The 26,896-nt window shown below is 42.8% G+C and overlaps 1 protein-coding gene across 12 annotated transcripts in view; it reads left to right on the top strand.

The window, feature by feature from the left end:
- LOC115180350 (protein phosphatase 1 regulatory subunit 12A) overlaps positions 1–19,343 on the top strand; it is a 69,292-nt gene extending 49,949 nt beyond the window's left edge. For 7 of the 12 annotated variants that reach the window (XM_029742373.1, XM_029742371.1, XM_029742378.1 and 4 more), the window contains 11 exons: positions 400–570; positions 757–952; positions 5,583–5,713; positions 6,152–6,217; positions 10,582–10,598; positions 10,887–11,007; positions 11,135–11,239; positions 11,367–11,414; positions 14,680–14,730; positions 15,703–15,921; positions 17,637–19,343. In XM_029742373.1, the coding sequence (XP_029598233.1) occupies positions 400–570; positions 757–952; positions 5,583–5,713; positions 6,152–6,217; positions 10,582–10,598; positions 10,887–11,007; positions 11,135–11,239; positions 11,367–11,414; positions 14,680–14,730; positions 15,703–15,843 (1,047 nt within the window). In that variant the 3' untranslated portion in view covers positions 15,844–15,921; positions 17,637–19,343. Of the gene's footprint in view, positions 1–399; positions 571–756; positions 953–5,582; positions 5,714–6,151; positions 6,218–10,581; positions 10,599–10,886; positions 11,008–11,134; positions 11,240–11,366; positions 11,415–11,606; positions 11,638–14,679; positions 14,731–15,702; positions 15,922–17,636 lie in introns of those variants that run through there. The other 5 variants (XM_029742382.1, XM_029742374.1, XM_029742376.1 and 2 more) reach the window with 4 other exon arrangements.
- The last annotated feature ends 7,553 nt before the right edge of the window (positions 19,344–26,896 follow it).

Below are 26,896 nucleotides of genomic sequence, written 5' to 3'. Positions count from 1 at the left end.
TGATTGTTGTTAAAAAAAAATTCAAGTTGCCAGTTTTTATTGTGGAAACATAAACATTGTGTAAATTGGCAAACATTCCTAAGCGTGTCGAGTTTTAATGAGATTGTTTACAAGCCGTAGGAAACTGGGCTGGTCCTTTTACACGCCGTCACTAATACTATCTGAAATAACTAAATATGGTTCAGCTTAAAATGCCTTGTTAAATTGTCCACTTTTTATAACCAAAATAATGTTCACAGTGCAATAAGTGAAATCCTGAAATTAGTTGTACATTTTCCTCTTCCAAAATGCGGATTAATGCCATTTTGTAGTTTTCCCCTCCATGAGGAAATAAAAATGGCCAAATAAAAAACAAAACCTTTTCGTCAGATTCAGTAAATTCTCTCAATTTCCTCTCAGGGTGTGACTCTGACTGACCTCCAAGAGGCAGAGAAGACCATCGGCAGGAGCCGCCCCATACGGACCCGGGACGAGGAGAAGGAAGAGAAGGAGAAACAAGACAAGGAGAAGAAGGAGACTGGTGAAACCAAGGAGGACGACTACCGGTCGAGGTACCGCAGCTTCGAAGAGGTATGTGATGGCTTCCTCGTTATTTACGATGCTCTATTATCCATCTGGAAATACAACATGAGTTTACTGTTGATGTGTAAACTGACAATCGCTTTGAGATTTTTTTTGTAGTTTTCCTCAAGCCCAGGTTGTTTGATCTGGAGACTGTAACCACTCCGGACTTCCTGTTCTTTCTCCTCTCTCAAGACTTACCAGCGTTACCGTCCCTCCACCACCTCGACCACCACCCTGAGCACGGCCTCCACCCCGTCCTCCACTTCGTCCAGCTCCCTCAACAGGCCCAACAGCCTGACCGGCATCACCTCCAGCTCCCTCAACAGGCCCAACAGCCTGACCGGCATCACCTCCTCTTACAGCCGCTCCTCCAGGGACACTGAGAAAGGTCAGCCATGAGAGCAGAGTTACGGGTTCAGATCTCTAAATACTATGGATTGTGTTAAACCTCATAAACTCACGAAAAAGAAATGTCCTCTCGCTGTCAACTGTTTATTTTCAGCGAACTTAACGTGTAAATATTTGTATGAACATAACAAGATTCAACAACTGAGCCATAAACTGAACAAGTTCCACAGACATGTGACTAACAGAAATTGAATAATGTGTCCCTAAACAAAGGGGTGGTCAAAATCAAAAGTAAGTCAGTATCTGGTGTGGCCACCAGCTGCATTAAGTACTGCAGTGCATCTCCTCCTCATGGACTGCACCAGATTTGCCAGTTCTTGCAGTGAGATATTACCCCACACTTCCACCAAGGCACCTGCAAGTTCCTGGACATTTCTGGGGGGAATGGCCCTAGACCTCACCCTCCGATCCAACAGGTCCCAGACGTGCTCAATGGGATTGAGATCTGGGCTCTTCGCTGGCCATGGCAGAACACTGACATTCCTGTCTTGCAGGAAATCACACATAGAACGAGCAGTATGGCTGGTGGCATTGTCATGCTGGAGGGTTATGTCAGGACTAGCCTGCAGGAAGGATACCACATGAGGGAGGAGGATGTCTTCCCTGTAACGCACAGCATTGAGATTGCCTCCAATGACAAGCTCAGACCATGACGGACCCTCCACCTCCAAATCGACCTCGCTCCAGAGTACAGGCCTCAGTGTAACGCTCATTCCTTCGATGATAAACGCGAATCCGACCCTCACCCCTGGTGAGACAAAACCGCGACTCGTCAGTGAGTCTGGTCCAGCGATGGTGTGTTTGTGCCCATAGGCGACGTTGTTACCGGTGATGTCTGGTGAGGACCTGCCTTACAACAGGCCTACAAGCCCTCAGCCCAGCCTCTCTTAGCTTATTGCGGACAGTCTGAGAACTGATGGAGGGATTGTACGTTCCTGGTATAACTCGGGCTGTTGTTGTTGCCATCCTGTACCTGTCCCGCAGGTGTGATGTTCTGATGTACTGATCCTGTGCAGGTGTTACACGTGGTCTGCCACTGCGAGGACAATCAGCTGTCCGTCCTGTCTCCCTGTAGCACTGTCTTAGGCATCTCACAGGACAGACATTGCAATTTATTGCCCTGGCCACATCTGCTGTCCTCATGTCTCCTTGCAGAATGCCTAAGGCACTTTCACGCAGATGAGCAGGGACCCTGGGCATCTTTCTTTTGGTGCTTTTGAGTTAGTAGAAAGGCCTCTTTAGTGTCCTAAGTTTTCATAACTGTGACCTTAATTGCCTACCATCTGTTAGTGTTTTAAGGACCGTTCCCAGGTGCATGTTCATTAATTGTTTATGGTTCATTGAACAGCATGGCAAACAGTTTTTAAACCCTTTATATTGAAGATCTGTGAAGTTATCTGGATATTTACGAATTATCTTTGAAAGACAGGGTCCTGAAAAAGGGACGTTTCTTTTTTTGTTGCTGCCATTTGGTGTATCAGTATGATAAATCTATGTACTCGCATACCAAACTGTAAGCATACTGGACACACTTTCAGGAGTGCGTTGATTGTGGCTGAGTAGACCCACATGCACGCACAGATATTATACTGAGATACTCCTGCTTTCAACAGCAGATCTATTCGTTGAAAAATAGAAGCTTGAGTTCTACTGATGTAGAATGTATTCCCATGTTGAGGTATGGCTTGAGTAGGTATCATTATTAGATATACAGTGCCTTCAGAAACTTATTCTACATTTTGTTACAGCCTGAATTCAAAAGGGATTAAATACATTCTCACCCATCTACACACACTATCCCGTAACGACAGTGAAAACATGTTTTTAGGGAAAATGTGTGAAGATGAAATACAGATCTAATTTATACTGCACAAAAATATAAATGCAACAATTACAGTGATTTTACTGACTTACAGTTCGTATAAGGAAATCAGTCAAATGAAATTAATTCATTAGCCCCTAATCTATGGATTTCACATGACTGTGCAGTGGCGCAGCCATGCGTGGGCCTGGGAGGGCATAGGCCCACACACTGGGGAGCCAGGCCCAGCCAATCAGAATGAGTTTTTTTCCCCCACAAAAGGGCTTTATTATAGACAGAAATACTCCTGTTTAATCAGCTATCCAGGTGGCTGGTCTCAGACGATCCTGCAGGTGAAGAAGCCGGATGTGGAGGTTCTGGGCTGGCGTGGTTACACGTGGTCTGCGCTTGTGAGGCCGGTTGGACGTACTGCCAAATTCTCTAAAATTACGGGGGTGGCTTATGGTAGAGTGATTAAAATGTATTTCACTGGCAACAGCTCTGCTGGAAATTCCTACAGTCAGCATGCCAATTGCACACTCCTTCAAAACTTAAGAAATCTGTGGCATTGTGTTGTGTGACAAAACACATTTGTCTTTTTATTGTCCCTTGCACAAGGTGCACCTGTGATTATCATGCTGTTTAATCAGCTTCTTTATATGCCACACCTGTCAGGTGGTTGGATTATATTGGAAAAGGAGAAATGTTCACTAACAGATGTTAGTGTACAAATTTGTTACCATTTTAGAGAAACTGTGTGCATATGGAAATCTCTGATCTTTTGTTTCAGCTCATGAAACATGGGACCAACACGTTACATGTTGCGTTTAGATTTCTGTTCAGTGTGTATATAAGTATTCACACCCCTTTGCTATGACACTCCAAATTGTGCTCAGGTGCATCCAATTTCCTTTGATCATCCTTGATGTCACTACAACTTGGAGTCCACCTGTGGCTAATTCAATTGTTTGGACATGATTTTTTAGAAAGAAAAACACGTTTATATAAAGTCTCACAGTCCATGTCGGAGAGGAAACTATACCTTGAAGTCCAAGGAACTGTCCGTAGCGCTCCAAGATAATTGTGATGAGGCATTTATCTGGGGAAGGATATAAAACAATTTCTAGAGTTGTTAAAGTTTCCAAGAGCACAGTGGTCTCCATTGGGAAATTTAAAAACAATATGGAACTCTGCCTAGAGCTGGCAGGCCGACCAAACTGAGAAACCGGGCAAGAAGGACATTGGTCAGGTAGGTGACGAAGAAGCCAATGACCACTGACAGAACTACATAGTTCCTTGGCTGAGATGTTAGAACCTGCTAGAAGAACAATGGTCTCTACAGCACTTCACCAATCTGGGCTTTATGGGAGTGGCCAGACTGAAGCCACTCCTGAGGAAAAAGGCACATGGCAGCATGCAAAAATGCACGTGAAAAACTTAAGAGCATAAGGCAAAAGATTCTGTGGTCAGACAAAAATTGTAACTCTTTGGCCTGAATGCAAAGCGCTATGTCTGGAGAATCAGGCACAGCTCATCACCCGTATAACACCATCCCTACTGTGAAGCGTGGTAGCAGCAGCATGCTACTGGGATGCTTTTCAGCAGCATGGACTGGGAGACTGGTAAGGATAGAGGGAACAATGAATGGAGACATACAAGCAAATTCTCGACGAGAACCTGCTTCAGAGTGCAAACGACCTTAGACTGCAGAATGACCCCAAGCATACAGCCAAAGCAACGCTGAAATGGCTTCAGAACAAGAATGTGAAAGTTCTTAAGTGGCCCAGCCAAACCCCAGACTTAAACTGTGGAAAGACTTGAAGATTGCTGTTCACCGCCACTCCCCATCTAACTTAAGAGCTTGAGAAAATCTGCAAGGAAGAATGGGAGAAAATCGAGGGGCAAAGCTGATACAGGCACCAAAGACGACTCAAAGGCAAAGGTGCTTCTGCAAAGAATTGACTTGAGTGTGAATACTTATCTAAATTAGGTTCCTGTATTACATTTTCAATAAATCTAAAAACATATTTTCACTTTGTCATTATGGGATATTTTGTGTAGATGGGTGAAAGAATTGTCAATTGAATACATTTTGAATTTGGGCTGTGGAAAATGTGGAATAAGTCAAGGGGTATGAATACTTTCTGAAGGCACTGTATATAATAGCCATCTGAGCACAGAACGGTTAACCTGATTTCCACCCAGGCAGGGAGAGGATTGGGTTGCCTTAAATGAAATGCCTTAAATGAAACATGCCTCTGCCAAGCCGCACTGCTTCTTGACTCACTGCTCGCTTAACCTGGAAGCCAGCCGCACCAATGTGTCGGCGGAAACATCAACTGACGACTGAAGTCAGCTTGCAGGCGCCTGGCCCGCCACAAGTAGTCACTAGAGCACAATGAGGCGAGGAAATCCCAGCCAGCCAAACCCTCCCCTAACCTGGATGACGCTGGGCCAATTGTGCGCACTGCCCTATGAGTCTCCCGGTCCTGGCCCGGCTGTGTGACAGCCTGGGATCGAACCCGAGTCTGTAGTAGCACCTCTGGTGTGTGACGCTGTGCCTTAGACCGATGCGCCACTTGGGAGGCTCGAACCAAAGATTTAACTTAAATTTTACCGAACTAAGCTTTGATGGAATGAAACTGATGTCGGCACATACTGACTATAATTAACACTATTGATGAAGGACATGCTCATTTATTGGGTGATATTGATTTTGACAATGTAAGCAGGATGCAGAATTGGAATTGACCCCAAAATGTGCTAGGTCAGGTTCAGGTGTCTCAATCAATCTCTCTGTGATTGACAGAATCAGACAAGAAGCAGCAGGAGGAGGAGAAGGAGGGAGAGGATAAGTCCCAGCCCCGTTCCATACGGGATCGCCGGCGGCCCCGTGAGAAGAGACGCTCCACCGGGGTGTCTTTCTGGACCCAAGATGGGGTTTGTGACACACACACACACACACACACACACACACACACTATAATGTGGACATGCCTCAAGTGTAATGATCAGAGCCCACTTGACCCACACAAGGCAATAAGGATACATGTCCGTTTGAGGTAAAAAGCCATTTTATAGATTTAGCAGTATAACTACTCTCGAGGTACTACACTGAAGTGCACCTCATGAAACACCTCTGGATGTAGCTAATTGGGGCGATATCCTCGAGCTGACGAGGTAAAAAATCTGTCGTTCTTTCCCTGAACAAGGCAGTTCCCCGGTAGGCCGTCATTGTAAATAAGAATTTCTTCTTAACTGACTTGCCTAATTAACAACAAAAAAAAGAAATGGGGAATTGCAGCAAGGCTATGGATTTATTCTGAGGATAACTGTCCCAGGGCTGGTCCTGACCTTCTGTCCCTCCTTGTATTCCAGAGTGATGACAATGACCCAGACCAGTCGGCGGACTCAGAGGAAGGCAGCATCAAGGGTGAACCTCAGGTAACCTCAGTCCACACAACCATGCAGAAATAAACCCACAATAGATGCAGTGAAGAGCTCATTGGAACACAGGATGCAGTGACGCCCTCATTGGCGCAAATTCAACAAATCTGATCAAACTAAGCGAATATTCCGTATTTTATGTATTCATTTGAAACGGGCTCACAAGGTGGTTACTAAAGTCTGATTTGGATATATTTGGCTGTTTTCGCTGCCTAACTTTTCGAAGTTGTCCTGTTTCACTTTTTGAAGAAGTGACCGCTAAATGCTAACTCACGTTTTGTATGAGATGGTTGCATAGCTAGCATTCAGAAATTGGTTATGGGAAGTCAGTAGTTTAACAAAGGCATGTCTACATTAGTGTCAGTATGTGTATGTGTATGTCATGAACCCCATTGATTGATGACGATAACATAGACATATCTATTGGGGTTGACATCCTTACTAGTATTATGCTAAGATTTATACCCTAACATATTGTGAAATAAACAATAGCCTAAATATAGGCTGTTTTTACTGGGGGGCAATTAGGATATTCCAGATCTTTCCACCACTTGTTACCATGGCATTGCCATTTGTTTTGGTTGAGTTCCCATTGACCTCTTTTATCGCAACTGTCTGTGGTCCAACCTCCAGGCTGTGACCCAAACTAAAGGATGATTTAACTTTTACCCAACTAAACTTTGATGGAATGTAACTTTGATGTCGGCACATACTGACTAATGACCACTATTGAGGAAAGACATGCTCATTTTTTGGGTGACTAATAGTTTTGATAAAACACTTGCTTTTTAATGACTGGCCAGTTTTTTTTCACCCCAATCAACCTCCCCAATCAACTTTTTTTGCTCTCTTTTGTCTATAGTCACGGCCAAGCAAGTGCCTCTGATTTTCCTTAATTTGGCCTATTTTGGCCAGCTTTGGTACTGTAAAGACTCCCTCTTTCTGATGACTTTGGAATTAATGGTTCCTCCTTTCCTGTGATTGTTGCTAAGGTGACCACAAACACAAAGCACTGCACCATAGTAAGTTCCAAAACAAGCCACCACACACAGGACATTTTGTCTTGTTTATGTCAAAGGTTGAACGTACAGGCCGTTTTCACTATTAGGAAACTATTCTGCGAATGGAGGAGAAAATATTCTGGACTGGTTACTTTTTTGGGGTAGTTATTGTAAATTACTTTAAAGATTTTATTTTTTCACATGCAGTGAAAAATCAGACATTCTGCCATCAGCCAGGACTTATTTTTAGTGGGCATGACATCACCCTGTAATAATAGCTAAAGAACCCCCACAGAGTTCCTGTGTAGCTTTGGGAGAGGAGAGGGGAGGGTTGGTGTGACTAACAAAAAAATGGGTTGGGCCTCTTTGTATGTAAGGAGAGCAGCATTTTATTTATCTACAAAGGACTCATGCAGAAACATCCTATGTCTAATGTATCATCATTGATTCAATTTATATTTGCAAATCACCAAACCCAGTCTCAGGCTTGGATACTACTGGAGGCCCGTTCGGTCTCCACAGAGTTGGGTAAAGCTGCTTTGTTGTTCCACATAAAAGTTGCAAAATAAAACAACTTACAGAGCTCTCTGAAATGAGAGATTCTCGTCCTCCTTGGTCAGTTTAGAGTAATAAGTGACCTCTGTTGATGGATGTTTTAATACTTTTTGTAATTTTGTATATTCTATCTGATGTATTAATGCAGAGTCCATCTGCAAGAGACTGTGGTCTCATGACTTTATTGTCAAAATAAAGGTTAAATATTATGGAGTCTCCCTGGCCAAGTCTTCCTCTTTTGGAAGGGGTGTGTCCTGTGCACTACTGCGTAGCAGACAGTGATGTGGCCAGGCGCTTGGCTGCAGATGACGCACACAGTGGGAAGAGGAAGGCAGCTGGACAGAGAAACCAGCCAGAAAGCCAGCATATCTCTGTTGGAGGCTGCACATTGGGGCGTGGCCTGAACGGAACACAAAATAGGAAATGGTCCATTTATCTCTGCATGGATAGGAAGCATTCAGGAAGAGCTGCTCCCTCCTGGCAGAGTTGATTTGGGTTTCTCCCTGGGCTTGGAATTGCCAGGGACCTCACGATACGATGTTACTTATGGGCCGATATGTATAGCGACTCTCCTGATTCTGTGTGTTATGATTTGATGTTTCAAACTATATTGTTCACTATATGTCTGCTACAGAGAGACGAGAACATGACTTTTGATCAGTCATGGAAATAAAAGGGCTGAAAACATGTTGGCTCACTATTTAAGAAGATGGAGAACAAGCTATAGGACAAACAATACAAGAGTTTTGGTGCAGGTACAGTCAACTAACGTTGCCTAGCAATTAGGGTTGAATATTTTCCTGGTATTTTACAAATGTTCCATCCTGAGAATGAATCACTTTTCTCCCGTGTAACCCGGTATTTCCCGTCAAAACCGGAAGTGTCAGTCAAAAGCATATAAATAGGCCTATGTCTGGTTATGATTAGAGCTTTGATTTGAAAATTCAAGCCTGATGCAACCTGAGCCTGATTAAATACATATTATGAGCCCTTCATTAAAGACAGGCCAAATGATTGGGACGTTATCCAATACATAGGCTATGTGATATATAGGCTACTGCACATTACACACGACAGGAACGCATAAAAGCACATAGATGGAGCTATGCTATGGGTATATAAATGGCACTAATCTTGTGGCCAGGTGCTAGTGGCACTAATCTTTTTGAGTGTGAACTGTATTATATGGGTTGGAATTACGCACCTTGTTCAAACCATGATAAAGCAGGGAGAGAACATGCGATTCTGGTGCAGCACATGTGGCCTACAAAGTTACAAGTATAGGCTAGCAAATTTGATTGACCTTTTTTGTAATATTTCCTCTGTTATTAGCCTACCTATTTCTCTCTAGTGTTGCTTCATTCCTTCCTCGCTTTCAACAGTTAAATTAAGTTGTCCTTATTGTCATAATTCTAATGACATGCTAGAATAATATACTAGTCTAGCTTTTCCTGCATGGGACTCCAAGAGCTAAGGAGCCCTTGTTAAAAAAAAAAAAATAGAGGCCAGCAAGCGGAGCACAGTTGTGCGTATTGTGCAAGAGACAGTCTAAAAGTTAGAAGCTTACTATGCATAACCCATCATTCATTACCAAAATATAAGGCTAATGCTGCATTGGATTTATTACTTGAAAGAGGTAGGCTAGGATATATCTCATGCAATTTGAATAGAATTGGAGAGGGAGAGCGCCCGCTCGTGCATTGATGTAAAGCAACAAAAGATATAGGAGTTTTAAAACGCTGCAATAAAAAATTAAATCTTTACAATTGAAAAAGCCAGATGGAGATGTGTAAATTAGACATGCATGCAGTACAAATTGATATACAAGTATCGATATAATATTGCGATATGAAACTAGTTTCACCCCTCCAGTCTGCCCACTGATTGTAGGTGGTAAACAGCCATGGATAACTGGAGTTAATGGAAGAATGTCTCTGCATTTATCAATTACTTGCAGTGAAGCACAGTTTTTTTTTTTTTATGACTTGAGGTAGATTTGAATTTGTCAAGATCTGCAAAATATATCACAACCTGAGAGAAGTAGGTTAAAACGTGTTTTTGTTAAGCAGTGTATTTTTCTTTTCTGTAATTCAACCAGTTGTACATGTCAGTTTTCTTCCCCCTCACCATTTTAATCTCTGTAGCTAAGGTCTTAAAGATGTGCTGACACACAAGTGCTTTTCCTGGCGATCGGGCTCCTTCAGCTTCAGGAAGCCAACAGCAATTTGAACACTGCTGTAGGCTTGGCCCTCTGACCACCATCCCGCCTGCTCTGAGGCACTCTGCTGTAGCCGCTGGAGCTAAGAGAGGCTGGGGTTCAGGGGCAGCCCCTTAAGGCACTGGCAGGCTTGGCAGCCATTCAGGAATGCCGGGGGGACTGTTGCAGTTCGGAGTGGTCAGGTGCTATGAGAAGGGAGAGAGGCTCGGAGCTGAGGGGGTAGACACTGATTGGTCCAACATCTAGCCTTGTCAACTCTTTGCAAGTCAAGGAGGCAGACCTTTGTGAAGCCAAGGAAATGACTAACCTATCAGTACATTTAATGTAGTATTTATAAAAAGAATGGACAAAAATGTGCTAGGAGAATAGAATGCCACCTTAAACATCCTGTTTTCAGTGTGATGCGCCAAACATTCCCCAGCAGAACAACCGAAACCCTCAAATGCACTCTAATTGATCATCTACATTCCAGGCACTGCACTTGTCTAGACAACAGGAAAACTGCACTGCTCTGAATCTGTCATGTGGATTTGCTTGTTGTAACATCGGGTAAATACATTAAATCACTTCTGTTTTTCTTTTCACAGAGCGACCGACTGTCCAGGTACGTGCCAAATTCAGTTATTCTTCAGGTCTTTCCAAATGGTACCCTATTCCCTATATAGTGCTTTTGACAAGGGCTCATTGCACTACTTTTGACCAATGTAGAGAATAGGGTGCCATTTGGGAATGCATCCTTCCTGTCTGCTACTTAGCCTTCACTTGGGGGGCTTGTGCCACTTTGGACCAAATAAACCGTTGACAAACTGGTATATGGCAGTGTAAATATTAGACATGGTCGATAAGATACTGTAACTCTAGAGCTAAGTCTCAATGTTTTTATTCTCTTCAGGAATGAGAGCAGCACTTCCTCTTCTGACCGCTATGACCACTTGGGTAGCCGTGGCTACGGCGAGGGTCGCAGGTCATTCTCAAGCAGGCTGGACCGAGACGATAGCACTGACTACAAGAAGGTACTGGAGTTCCCAGACACTCACCTTCTACCTTAGTTAAAATCACACCAGACTCAATAACACCACCATAGAAATAGTCATTCTTCCCTGTGAAGTTAGATGTTTTTCTGATTGTTTTTCCTCTCAGCTTTATGAGCAGATCCTAGCTGAGAATGAGAAGCTGAAAGCCCAGTTACGTGACACAGACCTGCAGCTGAATGACTTGAAGCTACAGCTGGAGAAAGCCACGCAGGTGTGAGGCACTGTGGCCAGGCTGCACTGTACAGTTGGGAAATTATCATGTAGCATTAGGATCACACATTGTGAATAAATAGGACTTCCTCGCTAACTTTGGGCTATCGACGTTGCTTGTGTTACAGAGGCAGGAGCGCTTTGCTGACCGGTCGCAGCTTGAGATGGAGAAAAGGGTAATGATTATTAAGTGTTATGTTTTTAACTTGTATAATAATTTTGCCCAACAAAAATTAATGAACTCACAAAAATGAGTTGTATGTATCAAAGGCACTTACAAATACAATTATTGTTATTGGCTTGAACTGAATTGGTAATGGTAGTGGTTAACAGCGTGGTAATCAATGCCAACTGGTTTATGTCTGAAGGTTACAAGCAAGCCCCAATTTCAGCTGGGTGGTATGGTCTTATAAACCTGACTACTTTCTCTGGTCTACTGCCTCTCCTGCTGACTGGCTCACCATGCCCATATAGTTGGCTGGGGGGCGTGCCACCCCACCCAAGCACGAGCTACCTACCTTCTCTCACGTGTTTTTGAACATTTTTAGCCAGTGTGTGTGTGGTCACTTCTCCAGGGTTGTTCTTTTTGCATAGTATGTGATGGCGAGTATACATGGATTGTTTCAATGGAAATGTGTTATCTTCTGCATGTGCTTTTTGCCATTTTCTTGGCAAGTGTTCACTCACATCACCTTAACGACTGACACAAACATATGGGGTCAACTTCACGCCATATGTATTGATTTCAAAATAAAATAAGTCGTGAACATGAAAAATAAAGTTGAATGTAAACATTGTATTTTCAAGGACAGGTGAAATAATGGATGTTGAAAGCAAAAACCAAACAATTGAAAGCAAAATGTATAGAATTGTATACAAAAATAAGACTTCAAAAGCAAAACCCCAAAACCTTTAAGCAAATAATTTTAAAGCTGGAGCAAAACTCTGACAAATGATAAAAAAAAGATTTCAAAAAGAATGCAAAAATCGTTTTCGGTTCAACTTTCCCAGCAACCAATCCTATTGAAACAGATTTAGCCTACGCTATTGCCTGCATGTACTACCCTTTTTGTTACGCTACTCGTAGCTTTGCTTTCACTGCCAGTCTTTTCGATTGTGAGTTTTGGCATTATTTTTCCGTGAAGGGTGAGGTTTAGAGGGAGGCGTATTGGTCTGCTAGTTTTGGAGTGACGGTTCGTCTTAACCCAATGAACATGATAGACAGGCCTTTTTTTCTATTGCCTCCTTAAGTAGACGATCTGATGTCACCTCGTTTTAGCTAACTTCAAACTGTCAATCACGGGTCAATAATGTACGGATATTAGAATCATGTCTGTCTAATACATTTAATGACAAACCATCTTACTACTTGGGTAAACATGTGAATTACCTGTCGCACAACGTTCGGCGCAGGTGTTGGTAACTGGTTCGCCGTACACCTGCGCCAAACGTTGTGCAACAAGTAATTATGTTTACCTAAGTAGGTAGATGGTTTGTTTGTCATAGTTTTGCTCTCGCTTTAAAATTATTTGCTTACAAGTTTTGGTTTTTCTTTTGATGTCTTGTTGGGTTTTTGATTTCAACATCCATTATTTAAACTGTCCTCAAATATATGTTTACATTCTCAACTTTATTTTTCAAGTTCACGATTTATTTTATACATTTTGGCGTGAAATTTACCCCATCGAAACAGCACCTTAACGACTGACCCAAACATCTTAACAACAACGGGCATATGTAGTTCATATGGTGGCCAAGAAAAAAACCTTTATACTGAACTCCCAACATCTCCCATGAGTGATTTACTCATACCCTATTCAATTGCTTTAGTCTGCTTAAAGTCCATGTTGTCACCGGATTTTAGATGGCCTTCCCCTGGCATTCCTTAAAGTCAGCAGACCTTCACAGCTTGGGTCTGCCTTTGTAAACGAAGACAACTGCTTTTATTTTAGCTGCATTGTGCCTGCCAGTATGGCTGACGATTACCCATGTGTCATTTCATTAACTTGTCATGTTTAAATAACCACATCAGGAGAAGATGGGACATGCAGCACTAAACTTGTTAGGTCTTTTAGATTAGTCTCCATGGTTCTGGCTTTGACATGCTTCACAGTCATGCGTGTGTACCTCACCCTCTCGCCTCTCTCTCTTCATGAAGCTCCTCAACCTGCTTCTGTTATCTGACGTTACCACCTCATCTCCACCGTCACGTCACTGGATATAACTGCAGCTAGGTTTTACTATCAGACAGTGTCAATTTAAATTTAGTCTTAAAATACCTTTTTAGGCTTAGTCACATTTTAGCCACATAGTCGGTGCATTTTTTTTTTCTTCTATTAAATAAGTAGGCTTCCTCTAACATTGATTGTGGCAGATTGTAACTAATGCCAGCCATAATTAACCATATAGGCTATAAAGCCTTGGCTACAGGTTAAACAATTTACAACTGATTTTTCTCCCCATCATAACCGTCAAGGAGGGTAAAAAAACTGTGGTTTCTTGAAAAGGGGAGAATTTGAGCTTTCCAGAAATGTCAGCAGTATTACCGTACTTCTAATATTCAACAAATAGCATTAGTTTCTCCCACAGGAAAAAAGCAACCAGTTGCGTTTGAGCACCGTGGCGCATGAGCAGCAACACAGATGAATAATAGGGAAAAGGGGAAAATGGAGGCTCTGATGTGATCAAAGCAAAAATAGCCAACATGAGATTGAGTAAACATTTACTGTTTCTAGTTGTTTAGTTACAAGTCAAGTGTCCTCGCACTTGGCTTCGCATCAGTTCAAAAGATCGACGAGTGATTTGTAGTGACCTGGGTAGCTGAGTGGGAGGAGAGCTGGCTAGATCAGCTCAATCAGACCGTGCAACTGAAAGATGTCAATTCTACAAACAAGTCCAATCCTCAGCATGTATGCATGCAGAATATTTAATGCAGTCCTCTCATTGGCAGAATTGACGTGTTTCATGTTCCGCGGTCTGCAGCTGATTAAGCTGATCTGCCCAGCTCTCCCACACAGCTCCAGGTGGTCACTTCAGTCACTCGTTGATCTTTTGAATTGATGCGAAGCCAGGTGACACTTGACTGCCGAATGTTGTGACATTAGCGCCGTGGTCCCCGTGCCGTGTCAAATTAAATGTACATTAGTCACGTAGGAGTCTCATCACATTTTTGTTGACTAAAATGACAAGTAATTTGTAATAGTTATCGTTTTTTCCTCCCAGGGAACCTCGTCTCGTTTTAGTCAAGAAAAATAGGGTGTAACAGCTGAGCTGCGGAGCCGAGGTATGGCCTTCGTTTTGGCCACGAGGTGTGAGGGAACATAACTGAAGCAGTTTGTGGGAGCCTGTATGTGGTGGTTGTCTTGTGTTTTTTTTTTTTATATGCTCGTCTCCCTTTTCTTTAAACTCGGGGTTAATATCGGTTTGTCCCCCTCCCTGCAGGAAAGAAGAGCTCTAGAAAGGAAGATCTCTGATATGGAGGAGGAACTTAAGGTACTGTCTCATGTGACTGGGCCCTCGGGATGTATGTAGTTGGCTGTATGGCCCTATTTGTGTGTAGGGCACCAGAAGGTTGTGAGTGACATAATTTCATATTGCCCCTTTAAGATCAGGAACAGCAGTCAATATTCTGTTAAACATACTGTATACTTTAGCTGGACCATTACTGTACTAGATTAGTATGCCCTGCTGAAATGTATTGCTGAACAGTTACTATACAGGTTAGCGTTTTTGCACAAAGACTGCTATTTTTCTCTCTGCCACAGGCCCAATGTGAGGAGGGCTGGAGGCAATTCAATGTCCCATTTTGATAAACTCTGTTGCTGTGAATTATAGCATAGTAGTTATATAACCTAACCGACAGTCAGCATAGTGCTGCTGTTTGATTTGAGCCCCCAGTATATCCTGTCTGTGTTGTGTGTTCTGAATATGTGTGTGTGTTCTGAATATGTGTGTGTGTGCACATTTTGGGATGCTCTATATAATCTATGTTGACGTAACTCATATGCCCTTCTAACTAAGGAGATGTCAGATTGGATGTTCCCAGAAACGGGGCAACAAAATCCATTATGCCAGAGTCAGCAAGTTTTCTTCCTTCTTCCCAGCACTGCTAATGAAGTGACTATTTCTAGGTCATAGGCAGCCCAGCGACCATATCGGTTTTCCTCTTGCTCTATTCTACTATGCTACTGTAGATTGCTCTCTCCTACATGCCAGCCTGCCTGGAAAACACTTGTCATTCCTCCAGTTCCAAACTCTGTCCCATCTTCCTAACAATCTCCTTTTTCTGTTTTGTCTTCTCTTTGCCCCCTCTTCTTATCCTCTCTATAATTTGTATTGGCCCCCCCTTCCATTATTTCTCTCCCTTCTGGTACTCTCCCATCTCCCCCTTTTTCTCTGCCCTCTGCTGGTTTGACCCTTTCTCTCGCTCTCTCTCCCCCTCTCTCTGTTGTGGTTTTCCTGCAGAACCTCCCAGAGGTAAAGCAGGTTCAGGCCCTGCGTCAGGTCAAGGAGCGGCTGCAGGCAGAGAATAGGGCCCTGGCCCGCGTGGTGGTCAAGCTCTCCCAGTCAGCCTGCAGCCAGCTGCCCCCCTCCGTGGACCTGTAGCCCTGCCCAACCGCTCCTCCTCACCCCTCACCCTCCCTTCTCATGCTCCATTCGTGCTCCGACCTCACCCATAGACAGGCAGGTCCCCCCCCCTGCTCAACTACAAGATTCTCTCCTCCCCCTGAGACTGACTCCCCTTACCTCCCCAGACCTCTCCGGTTTTCATATTGGGGAGTGTGTTTTGACTGGGCACTTTCCATTTACAGTACCTATAGTTCACAGTAAAGTTAAATGTTATTTTCATTCAGGTAAGTATCAATTCAGGAGTTAATTTTCATATAAGCAAATATGTACTACTTTGTTAGTGCAGCACCTGAAGTATAAATATTGGACTACATGATTAGGTCTTCATGCAGTTGATTTTACTATATAATTTGATGTACTGTAAAGGAGAGTGCCCCATTTATTTATTTTGTTCTTTTCCCCCCAGTGTGCAGTCTTGAAGTCTTATCAAGGAGTGCCGTTGTTTCGTTCGGGCTTGTTTCTGGCTTTGCATGACGTGGCTTTCTTTTTGCGTCAATTGGCGGACATTTTTTTTTATACAGGACGGACACATTTCCTTTCCCCTCAGTCTTTCTCCAGTCCTACCCCCATTTCAATTGAGTCTTATAGATGACATCAACCCAGCTTTGAGACTGAGTCACCCCTATACTGCAGGTTTACACCTGGTCTTATTTAATTTCCCAGTGACCTAGACATATTAATTTGGCTCTTGCTCATGATTTCAATTTCCATTACATACCATATGAACCTCAGGTTGGTTGATTGTCATCTGTAATATAATGCCTTATAGTTTTGCTTTTGATCTCCCTGGATGTTGAGTTGTTCCCTATGTGAGTGCTGAAGTGTTTCAAGAGGGACTGGGTAATCTGCCATGGTTGCTCTGGCCCAGGCAATGCTGTACTGCATGGCTTTATGAATCTGCTTAGCCCAGTATGGTTTTAATTGATATTGAGGGAATTATACCTGTAAATGATAATCTATGACTGATTGTGATTAGTTATATTTTCATTTGTCAAACAAACTGGGTAGTATTTCTTAATCCACAACACTTGGGCATCACACTGCACATTGTGTTGATAAATAGTTAAACCAGTAGGGTATCCATTATTCAGATATCTAGTCAGAATGACCCTAATGAGTGGCATAGGACTTGTATTAAGTCATTTTATTGTTTCAATTTCAGACTAAACTCACAAACCGTGACCAAGATGACAGGCAGTGGTGTAGTTATGTTAGTGAATAACGTAACTGCTCTCATTGTATTAAGGCAGATGTGGTAATGCAATTATTTTCTTATACCAGTTAGTTTGGCAATTTGGTTCAGGGCAGAATTGGGTATTGACTGCGAGATGGTGTTAGCTTTACATGTGGTAAGTCTACCTCACAAAGACAAAACGAACGATTGCCAAGCCATTATTTGATGCTGCAGCAGTTTGTTGCTCATGCATTTTTTTCTGGCCCTGTATGCTTCAAATAAAGGAGCATTGTTTGTGCTGCCAGGATTTGTGCTGTGTATTTGAAGAGTATGTTTTCCTGGGCGCCAGTGGAGCCGCCTCTCCTGTTCTGCATGGCTATTTAGCAGAGACTTTCGACCGGGGTGTGCTTGCTCCATTCTCAGTGAAGAAAATAAATGACAAGGGGGAAAAAATGGTTGACTGTGGCTCGTCAAAGATGCTGATGACACACTGCAATTAACAGTTTCTAGAACTGGGCTGACTGGTAAACCTCAACGTGTCTCTATGGTGACATGTCTCTAAGCCCGTTTCCTTCTCTCTTTTGTTCTCTTCCAGACGCTACCAGACTTGAAAGCAGACAACCAGAGACTAAAGGACGAGAACGGAGCTCTTATTCGAGTCATTAGCAAGCTTTCCAAGTAGAACAGACCCTCCTGTGCCCACCCACTCCTCCATGGCAGTGACTAATGGACTTGCAACTTTTAGGTATTAATTGCAAGACATCAGCAACGAGAAGACTCCTTCTCCCCTCAGCTCTTCTGTCCCTCCTCTCCCACCACCACAGCATCCTCCATGTCCTCCCTCTCTCCATTAGGTTATTCTCCACTTCAACCTGTGGCTGCTCTCCAGATAGAACCACTGAGTTTACATCAGCAAAGGATAGGGTTGTGAACGGCATGCAAAAGCATTTGCGGGCTCAACTATTTAACCAATAAGCCTTAGTTGTACATAAAACACTTGTATCGATCTCTTGGCTGTCACAGAAGGACAGTTATTTCACACCTGATTTTATTTGTGCCACAAACTCTTATTTGATCTTTTTGTTTCCATTTCCTGTTTATTCCTCGACCCACATACAAGGGTTGTGTGATGTGTAGTTGTCCTGTTCTTTCTGACCCCCTCTCCCCCAGAGGACCTCTGGGGGAGAGGGCGTCAGGCTCTGTCTCACAGCAGAAGACTTCCCAGTGGTACCTCCCGTCTTAGTGCGTGCAGCCCCCCCTCCCCCGACACACACCACACAAGCACACGCGCACACACCTCTATCCACGCCACTCACCCCCTTTCCATTTCTGTACCTTTGTGTGTCTCCCTCAGAGGTAAATGGAATTATCGCTTTACAGAACAGGTGGACTTGGTGGAATTTAAGCTTTCACTGTATGTGCAATATGCATTTATTTCTAATAAAAATGCTTTAATGATGAGTCCATCACTAGTAGGATTTTCACTCCTCTTCCATCTTTCCATCGCTCACCCCTTTCACCGACCCTCTCCCTCCTCTTTTCTTTAAGGTTGTAGTCGTTGGTTTATACTCTGTATTTCTCACTTCGTTTTAGCAGGTACTGAGTGATGCTGTATATACCTGTATGTATCGTTTGAGACCAGCACATGGCATGCATTTATGATTCCCGTCTGTTACTATTAAAAATATACAAACTCCAGAGGACAAAAAAAGTGTGTTTTTAACTATTTTCTTCATTTATAGTCTAAAGACATTGGATTACAAAAGGGCCTCTCTCTTAAAGGGAATGGCTGGCAGTGTTCAGTGCTTTTTCTTTCCAGTTTTAAGTGTTCACGGTAATTGTGAGATACGAATAATATAATTGCTTCACTACATTTCACACATTGTATTCAGTAACTTTGGACGAGTGCTGTTCATTTTTTTTCAGTTTTTAAAGCCGTAGTATTAGCCAAGGTGTTGTCACTAAAAGATCTTAGGTATTGCTAACCCAGTCCTTTTTACAATGTCTACATGCACTGTCAATGCCATGTGAGGAGTATTTGATGTCAGCCACCATCAAATAAAGTCCCTGCATCAAACACATTTTATGCATTTCGGTGGCCTTTTTAAGGATACTGTAGCAAAGAAAACAAGTTGCTTGTAGTTGGACTGTTGGCCGTCTCCTCTTTTGGTTTACATTTTTGCTGTTTTTCCTTTTTAAATTTCCCATCTTGTAAAATAGGCGTGTGGCTTCATACATGCGAGCTGTGCTGTGACTACCAACCACTGAAGAGTTCATTAAAAATAAACTTGTATATTGTAAAGTTTTGTTGCTTATTTTATTCTTGTCATTCATTACATTGTGCACTTGAAGGTGACTTTATAGCCCTTCAGGGATGCTAACCTGTCACTTCTCTGTGAATACTTTGTCTTGACCTCTTTCTGCAGCGATACCTCCATAGCACAGCAGAATCATGTTACGAGAATGGTTTCTTGGGTTGTCTCTGCTGTGTTATGGACGTCCCCAACTCCAACTGGCTAAAGCTGTGGAGGACCTTCAAAGATGTCTGTCAACTGCCTGTATTTTATTTAGGACAAACGAGTGTACATGTTTTTAGAAATGACAAGGTCTACTTATTCCTATTCATGTTTACCAATAATGTTCAAGTTTATTTTCACCTACACAGAATGGAAACACCCAGCTCAGCTGGGGAGAGCCCATTAACCATTCTCCTCTAGGCCTACATCCACCACCTCAGGTCAGTTCAACTGCAATAATAATGATGTGATATAGACCCATGTCAACCATGGATTAGTTTCTCCTGGCCCATAGGTTACTTTCAGGGTGAGGAACCATCTAACCTCGTCCCCAGGGCTGTTGCGCAAATCATGGCATAGCAACAATTCAAAGTTGGACTTAGTGGGAGTGACTACACTGAGTGAAGTATTTCATTGAATGTTTGCGAATCACATGATTGTGAGGCGTGGGGAGGTTTAGGGGTGCGATTTGTCACCACAGCTGCTTAGGATATTAAAGCAGCAGTTTAGGTGAATTAAAGTAGCAGGTTAGGAGAATGAGGTTAAGGTTAGGAAAAGGGTTAGGGTTAAGCTAATGCTACAGTTGTCAACTATTGTCCCTGACGTGACCGCTAGATGGAGCTGTATGCCTACGTCAACTCCCTTTAGCCTCAACAGTAGAAATGTAAACAAATCATCTGTGGCCACAAATCATGTCTGCTTTTGGATACTCCATTATTGCAGTAGAACCGCACCTACAGAGTGATTGCTAACTATGTCGAATCACCTTTTCTGATATTGTATGCTACCTTCTCTAAGACAATTACGATCTTTATGTCTAAGGGTGCTTTAGACCCATTTTAGAGGAGCGGGAATACCTTGACGAAAATGCTCCCAGTAATCTTGAGCTGGGCGTTGCCTGGTCACTCGTGTTGGATCTACAAATGTTTGTCACTCCTGTGCTTGTTACAGTAATGAGCCCTGATCCATCCTGGAGTGTTGTAACTGGTTGAGGAACCTGGAGGGATGAGCTTAATGTTGAGTGCTAGAACTGCATTGTGGGAAATGTAGTTTACAAACACCTTGCGGACCACCAGCCAAAATTGGGACCTATCACCGGGAAACATCCAGTGGTGTGCAGATATTTCACCTGAGGACATTTGGAATTTGACAAGGAAATGCAGCTGATGAGCCAGACAGACACTTCATGGCCCACAACAGCTGGGTGACATCATATGACCCCCTGAGGAACTTTGCAGAGTCAGGTCAGCTGATAGTTCAGCAGTATTAGGTTCCAGGTCAGCTGATAGTTCAGCAGTATTAGGATCCAGGTCAGCTGATAGTTCAGTAGTTTTAGGTTCCAGGTCAGCTGAAAGTGCTATTGTAACTGGGGCCTAGTTATAGGCCTAAAATTGTCATATCCAGTCTATTCCAAAAAAGGGTGGTAAAGATTTACCTTCCCTGAGAAATGTGGGGGAGACAGCCTGAAGCTGTGCTGAGGGGAGAGCTGATCTGCTGGTGGGAGAGCTGATTGCTGGTGGGAGAGCTGATCTGCTGAGGGGAGAGCTGATCTGCTGGTGGGAGGCAGCCTGGGGCTGATCTGCTGGTGGGAGGCAGCCCTTACCTGTGGACTCACATGAAGTAGTACACAGAGATCACGGCCTAACAATTTACAGGCATACGCCTGGACAACTGTCACTCCGCTCCGCTGCACTTGCATGACCAAGATATAGTCTACTGATCTGACTGTAGATCCACACATTCATATCTGCATATCCTGGTGATACTCTTAAATTGAATGTACTGAGTATTACAGGTGTTACTAGGCCAACATTGTCCTCTTGTTCTTGCTGGAGGGGAAAAACATTGAAGCCTTTCTAGAAAAGGGGGCCCTTAGTACATTCACACAAGATGGCAGGAAAACTATGGAACATCCTAGATTAGAGCATTATGAACAATTACAAATGCTGTCAAGTAAATGTAAGTACATAAAGTATTTGCCCCCTTCCACAGCACAGTATTTAAGAACAAATTGTAGCCCCAGGAAGGCTTTACTGTGATGTGGTGGTCTCTGTAGGCGATGCTGGCAGCAGCCAAGGCGGTCAGACCTAACCTGTATGTGATAGTCTGGTCAGAGGCGATGCCACTTCCCTATCGGGGTGTAGGACTGTACGGGGAACACCCCTCCTTTTTGCTAAGATAACAGCCTGCAAGTTGTCGAAAGTGCTCCACAGGGATGTTGGCCCATGTTGACTCTGATGCTTCCCACAGTTGTCAAGTTGGCTGGATGTCCTTTGGGTGGTGAACCTTTCTTTATACACCTGGGAAACGGTTGAGGGCTAAAAACCCAGCAGTGTTGCAGTTCTTGACATAAACCAGTACGCCTGGCACCTACTATCATACCTCATTCAAAGGCACTTATAGCAGGTGTTCTTAATGTTTTGTATATTAAGTGTATAACTATATTTTCCATTATCACCAGACTACCTTTGCACATTCACTTAAATATAAATTGATTTTGTTACTACATTTCCCAACACCCCTTTTTATCAGGCCAATTCCCACCATTATTAACCTGTTTGTTGCCTGGTAATTGACACGTCCCCCTCCGCTCTGTCGTTTTCATATTTACGCTCTTGCCCAGCCTGTACCCCTTCACTTTCCCATCTCTCTCCCTCGCCTCCTCTCTTGTCTCATATCTATCTCTCTTTCTATATCCTCTTCTCTCCTCCTCTTCCTCTTCTTTTCATCTATCTCACTATTCCTCCATTCACCAACATTGCCCATGTTGCATTGTGTGCCCTGCCCTGTGTGTGGTGTGGTGTGGCTGTGCTGTATGTAGTACATGCTGGAGAGAACTTGCTAGCTGAAGCCGGACCTGTATATGGTGGCTGAGCTGTTCACGGGCAGCAAGGAGCTGGACAATGTCTGGACAGATCTGGGACCAGACTACATAAGAAATGGAAAAATAAATGTTCACTGTTTCTGTTTTGCTTCAACATGTGACATGGATATGTGTTCGTGAAGTTGGGTATTGCCTTTGTTAATGGTATGAGATGCCTTATGAAATATTGATACACAGGAAATTAAATGAATCTGCAATTGATCGCCTCTTGGCTAAAATGGACCCTTGGTGGTAATATTTCAAGTGAACTATGAATAAATTGACAGATTCATTCAGGTTGCGTTTTCTTATTAAACACTGCATAGACCATATTGGCTATAACCATTTGCCTATTTTATCTAGTTGCTACAATAACAATATCCTCGCTCTCTCTCGCGCTCACCCTCAATCTGTTCCTCAGAGGCCATGAGTGCAGGGGACTGTCACGTGGAGGGCAGGCTGGTCTACACATTTGGTGGAGAGCCTGTGGGCTCATTCGTTCAGCCTCAGACGTCTAGTGCCCTCTATCGCCCACGCCATGTTCCTGGACGTTACCCATGACAACGATATGATCAATTCACCAACCTGTCAATATAACGCCTTGTAACCCCTACTGCCTCTGATCTGGTGGAATCACTAAACACATACTGTATTTGTGAATGTTGTGTGCCCCTGTCTGTAAATTAAAAAATATAAAAAATAAATGCTATCTGGTTTGCTTAATGTGAGGAATTTGATGTATAGCTTTTACTTTTACTCAAGTATACTGATTTTAGTATTTTTTTTCCACCACTACTTAAGTACTTTTTTTTTAATCTTTCAAAAAGAGGTGGTGGTTCTGGAGGCTAGGACTGTGGAGTGGATCAGATCTCTGTGTCAAACCAGAAAGACAGGAACTGCATCAAGTCTGCCTAAGCACACAGAGATCAGAGAACACATCCAGGTAACATGAGAACAGCACCATAGAATTACAACTTTACATCCCAGCTAGGGTTACAGGTGTGTCTCTGTATATGCCTGGCATGTGATTGTACACAATGGGCTTGTACACAATGGGCAATTTAATTTAAGGCATGAGAACACTGGGATTACTGTGTGATAACTCAGGGCTATTCTTAGACCTGAGGTTTTGTGCTTGGGTCACTTCAGTCTAAACACGTGTACATGAGTTATATTCCTTTTCTAAGGCATGGCTAGTACCATTTTCTTTCTTCTACTGGAACTGTCCAGCTACATGACAGCAGGATTGTGAAGCAGGCTGACGTCACTGGTAAGGACCGCAGTGAATTTTAAGCATATTACATTTGAACAGCTCACTCTGGTAGTGTGACTATTGTCCAGGTAAGTAAGAATACAATGTCCTATTGGTTGTCTCAGGTGCCCTACGTATCAAATGTCTCAGAGTAGGAGTGTCCCATGTGTCCGTATAATATGATCTAAACGGGTCCTAAATCAGCACTTCTATTCTGAGACAAATGATACACATGACATGAAGGTTACAAGTCATGGCTCATCCTATATAACTATTGCTGTACACTCCTTTTCTATTAATTTACTGTCTATACACATTACACACCATACATACACTGAGTATACCAAACATATGTATATACTGTACCAGTCAAAAGTTTGGACACCTACTACATTGTAGAATAATATTGAAGACATCAAAACTACTAAATAACATTCAATCATGTAGTGCCAAAAAGTGTTAAGCAAGTCAAAGTATATTTTGTATTTGAGATTCTTCAAAGTAGCTGCCCTTTGCCTTGACAGCTTTGCACACACTGCATTCTCTCAACCAGCTTCATGAGGTAGTCACCTGGAATGCATTTGTGGAATTTCTTTCCGATTGAGCCAATCAGTTGTGTTGTGACAAGGTGGGGTGATTATACAAAATATAGCCTTATTTGGTAAAAGACCAAGTCCATATTATGGCAAGATCAGCTCAAATAAGCAAAGAGAAACAACAGTCCATTACTTTAAGACATGAAGGTCAGTCAATATGGACAATTTCAATAACTTTGAAAGTTTCTTCAAAAACCATCAAGCGCTATGATGAAACTGGCTCTCATAAGAACCGCCACAGGAAAGGAAGACCCAGAGTTACCTCTGCTGCAGAAGATATGTTCATTAGAGTTACCAGTCTCAGAAATTGCAGCCCAAATAAATGCTTCACAGAGTTCAAGTAACAGACACATCTCAACATCAACTGTTCAGCGGACACTGCGTGAATCAGGCCTTCATGGTCGAATTGCTGCAAAGAAACAACTACTAAAGGACACCAATAAGAAACCAAGAAACATGAGCAATTGACATTAGTCTGGTGGGGAGTAGGTGAACAGATGATCTCACATGTGTAGTTCCCACTGAAACATGGAAGAAGAGGTGTGATGGTGTAGGAGTGCTTTGCTGGTGACACTGTCAGTGATTTATTTGGAGTTCAAGGCACACTTAACCAGCATGGCTACCACAGAATTCTGAGTGATAGTTCAACTAAGCGCAAATCAAATTGTATTTGTCACATACACATGGTTAGCAGATGTTAATGCGAGTGTAGCGAAATGCTACGAAAACCAGGCCTGTCATTTGTTTTTCAACAAGACAATGACCCAACCTACCTCCAGGCTGTGTAAGGGCTATTTGACCAAGAAGGAGAGTGATGGAGTGCTGCATCAAATGACTTGGCCTCCGCAATCACCCGACCTCAACCCAGTTGAGATGGTTTGGGATGAGTTCGACCGCAGAGTGAAGGAAAAGCAGCCAACAAGTGCTCAGCATGTGGCAACTCCAAGACAGTTGAAAAAGCATTCCAGGTGAAGCTGGTTGTGAGAATGCCAAGATTGTGCAAAGCTGTCATCAAGGCAAAGGGTGGCTACTTTGAAGAATATAAAATCGAAAATATATTTTCATTCAACACTTTTTGATTACTACATGATTCCATATGTGTTATTTCATAGTTTTGATGTCTTCACTTCACTGTGTCCAAACCTTTGACTGGTTCTGTATATATATTCCAGACACTGATATTACTCGTTCTGATATTTCTTGATTTTTATTTCTTTAAAAACTTTTGGGATTATGTTTGTATAAGCATTTTGCTGCACCTGTGATAACATCTGCAAATCTGTGTACGTGACCAATAAACTTTTATCTGATTTGAAGTACAATTTACAAACTGTAGTTTACAGATGTACTGATGGCCGTAGTCTGTAATCGATGTTGTCCTGGACCCCAAGTTCCAGGAGCAGGTGGGGGTTCTGAGGAGACGCCTCATTCACTTCTGTAATCACTACAAGACAGGTAGTGTGCCTGACACCAACTCACCAGCCATACTCACTACTCCCCGTGCAGTGCACTTACTCAACAACATTATTTTACTTGGTTGATGGTTGTTTTTGTGATGAATCTCAGCCCATACAATATCTGACATATGCATTGCAGACATAGGGCCTATTCATTCACATAAGTAACTACCATAAGACTTGGCTGTCTTCTACTGGTAAATGGTCATCTACCTCCATACCAAGCACTAGACTTTTATAAACCTAACAAAACGAACCACCTCATCACACACAATCTCTGCATCTGTGTTGTATTGATTATGTACTGTATACACTTAGTGAATAAAACATTAACACCTGCTCTTTCCATGACATAGCTTCACCAGGTCAGCCTATGATCCTTTATTGATGTCACTTGTTAAATCCACTTTAGTCAGTGTAGATCAAGGGGAGGGGATAGGTTAAAAATATATATATTTAATCCTTGAGACAATTGAAACATGGATTGTGTACAGTATGTGTACCATTCAGAGGGTGAATGGGCAGGACAAAAGAGTGAAGTGTCTTTGAACGGGGTATGGTAGTAGGTGTCAGGCCCACTGGTTTGAGTGCGTCAAGAACTGCAACGCTGTTGGGTTTTTCACACTCAACAGTTTCCTGTGTATCAAGAATGGTCCACCACCCAAAGGACATCCAGCCAACTTGACGCAATTGGAGTCAAAAAGGACCAACATCCCTGTGGAATGCTTTTGACACCTTGTTGAGTTCATGTCCTGATGAATTGACACTGTTCTGAGGGCAAAAGGGTGCAACTCAATATTAGGAAAGTGTTCCTAATGTTTTGTACACTCAGTGTATTTAGACTGGAGGTAAGTGACTATAAACAAATACTGTTTTGCAGTTAAATGATATGTCTCGTGTTGTCCCTCCATGTGGGTAAGTGGTTCCAGGCTATGTTCACAAATCCCTTGTACATCACTCGTTACCTGGTGCCATGCTACTTTGGCTCCATCATTGTTGGGGCCTATACAACCATCAATCAAATGTAAACTGGGTTTAATAACAACTTGCTATTCCTATTCATAAATAAAATAGAAAAATCTGAATTTGTCAATGAGACAAGTCGTGACCAGAGTACAAAAATACTGCTGTTCTAAGTTAATGGGCAGTCCTTCAGTTTGTAATATTTGTG

The sequence above is a fragment of the Salmo trutta genome, chromosome 40, assembly GCF_901001165.1.
Source record: "Salmo trutta chromosome 40, fSalTru1.1, whole genome shotgun sequence".
Classification (NCBI taxonomy): domain Eukaryota; kingdom Metazoa; phylum Chordata; class Actinopteri; order Salmoniformes; family Salmonidae; genus Salmo; species Salmo trutta.
Note: the sequence above shows the minus strand (reverse complement) of the source record. Positions and strands in the feature narration are given on the sequence as shown.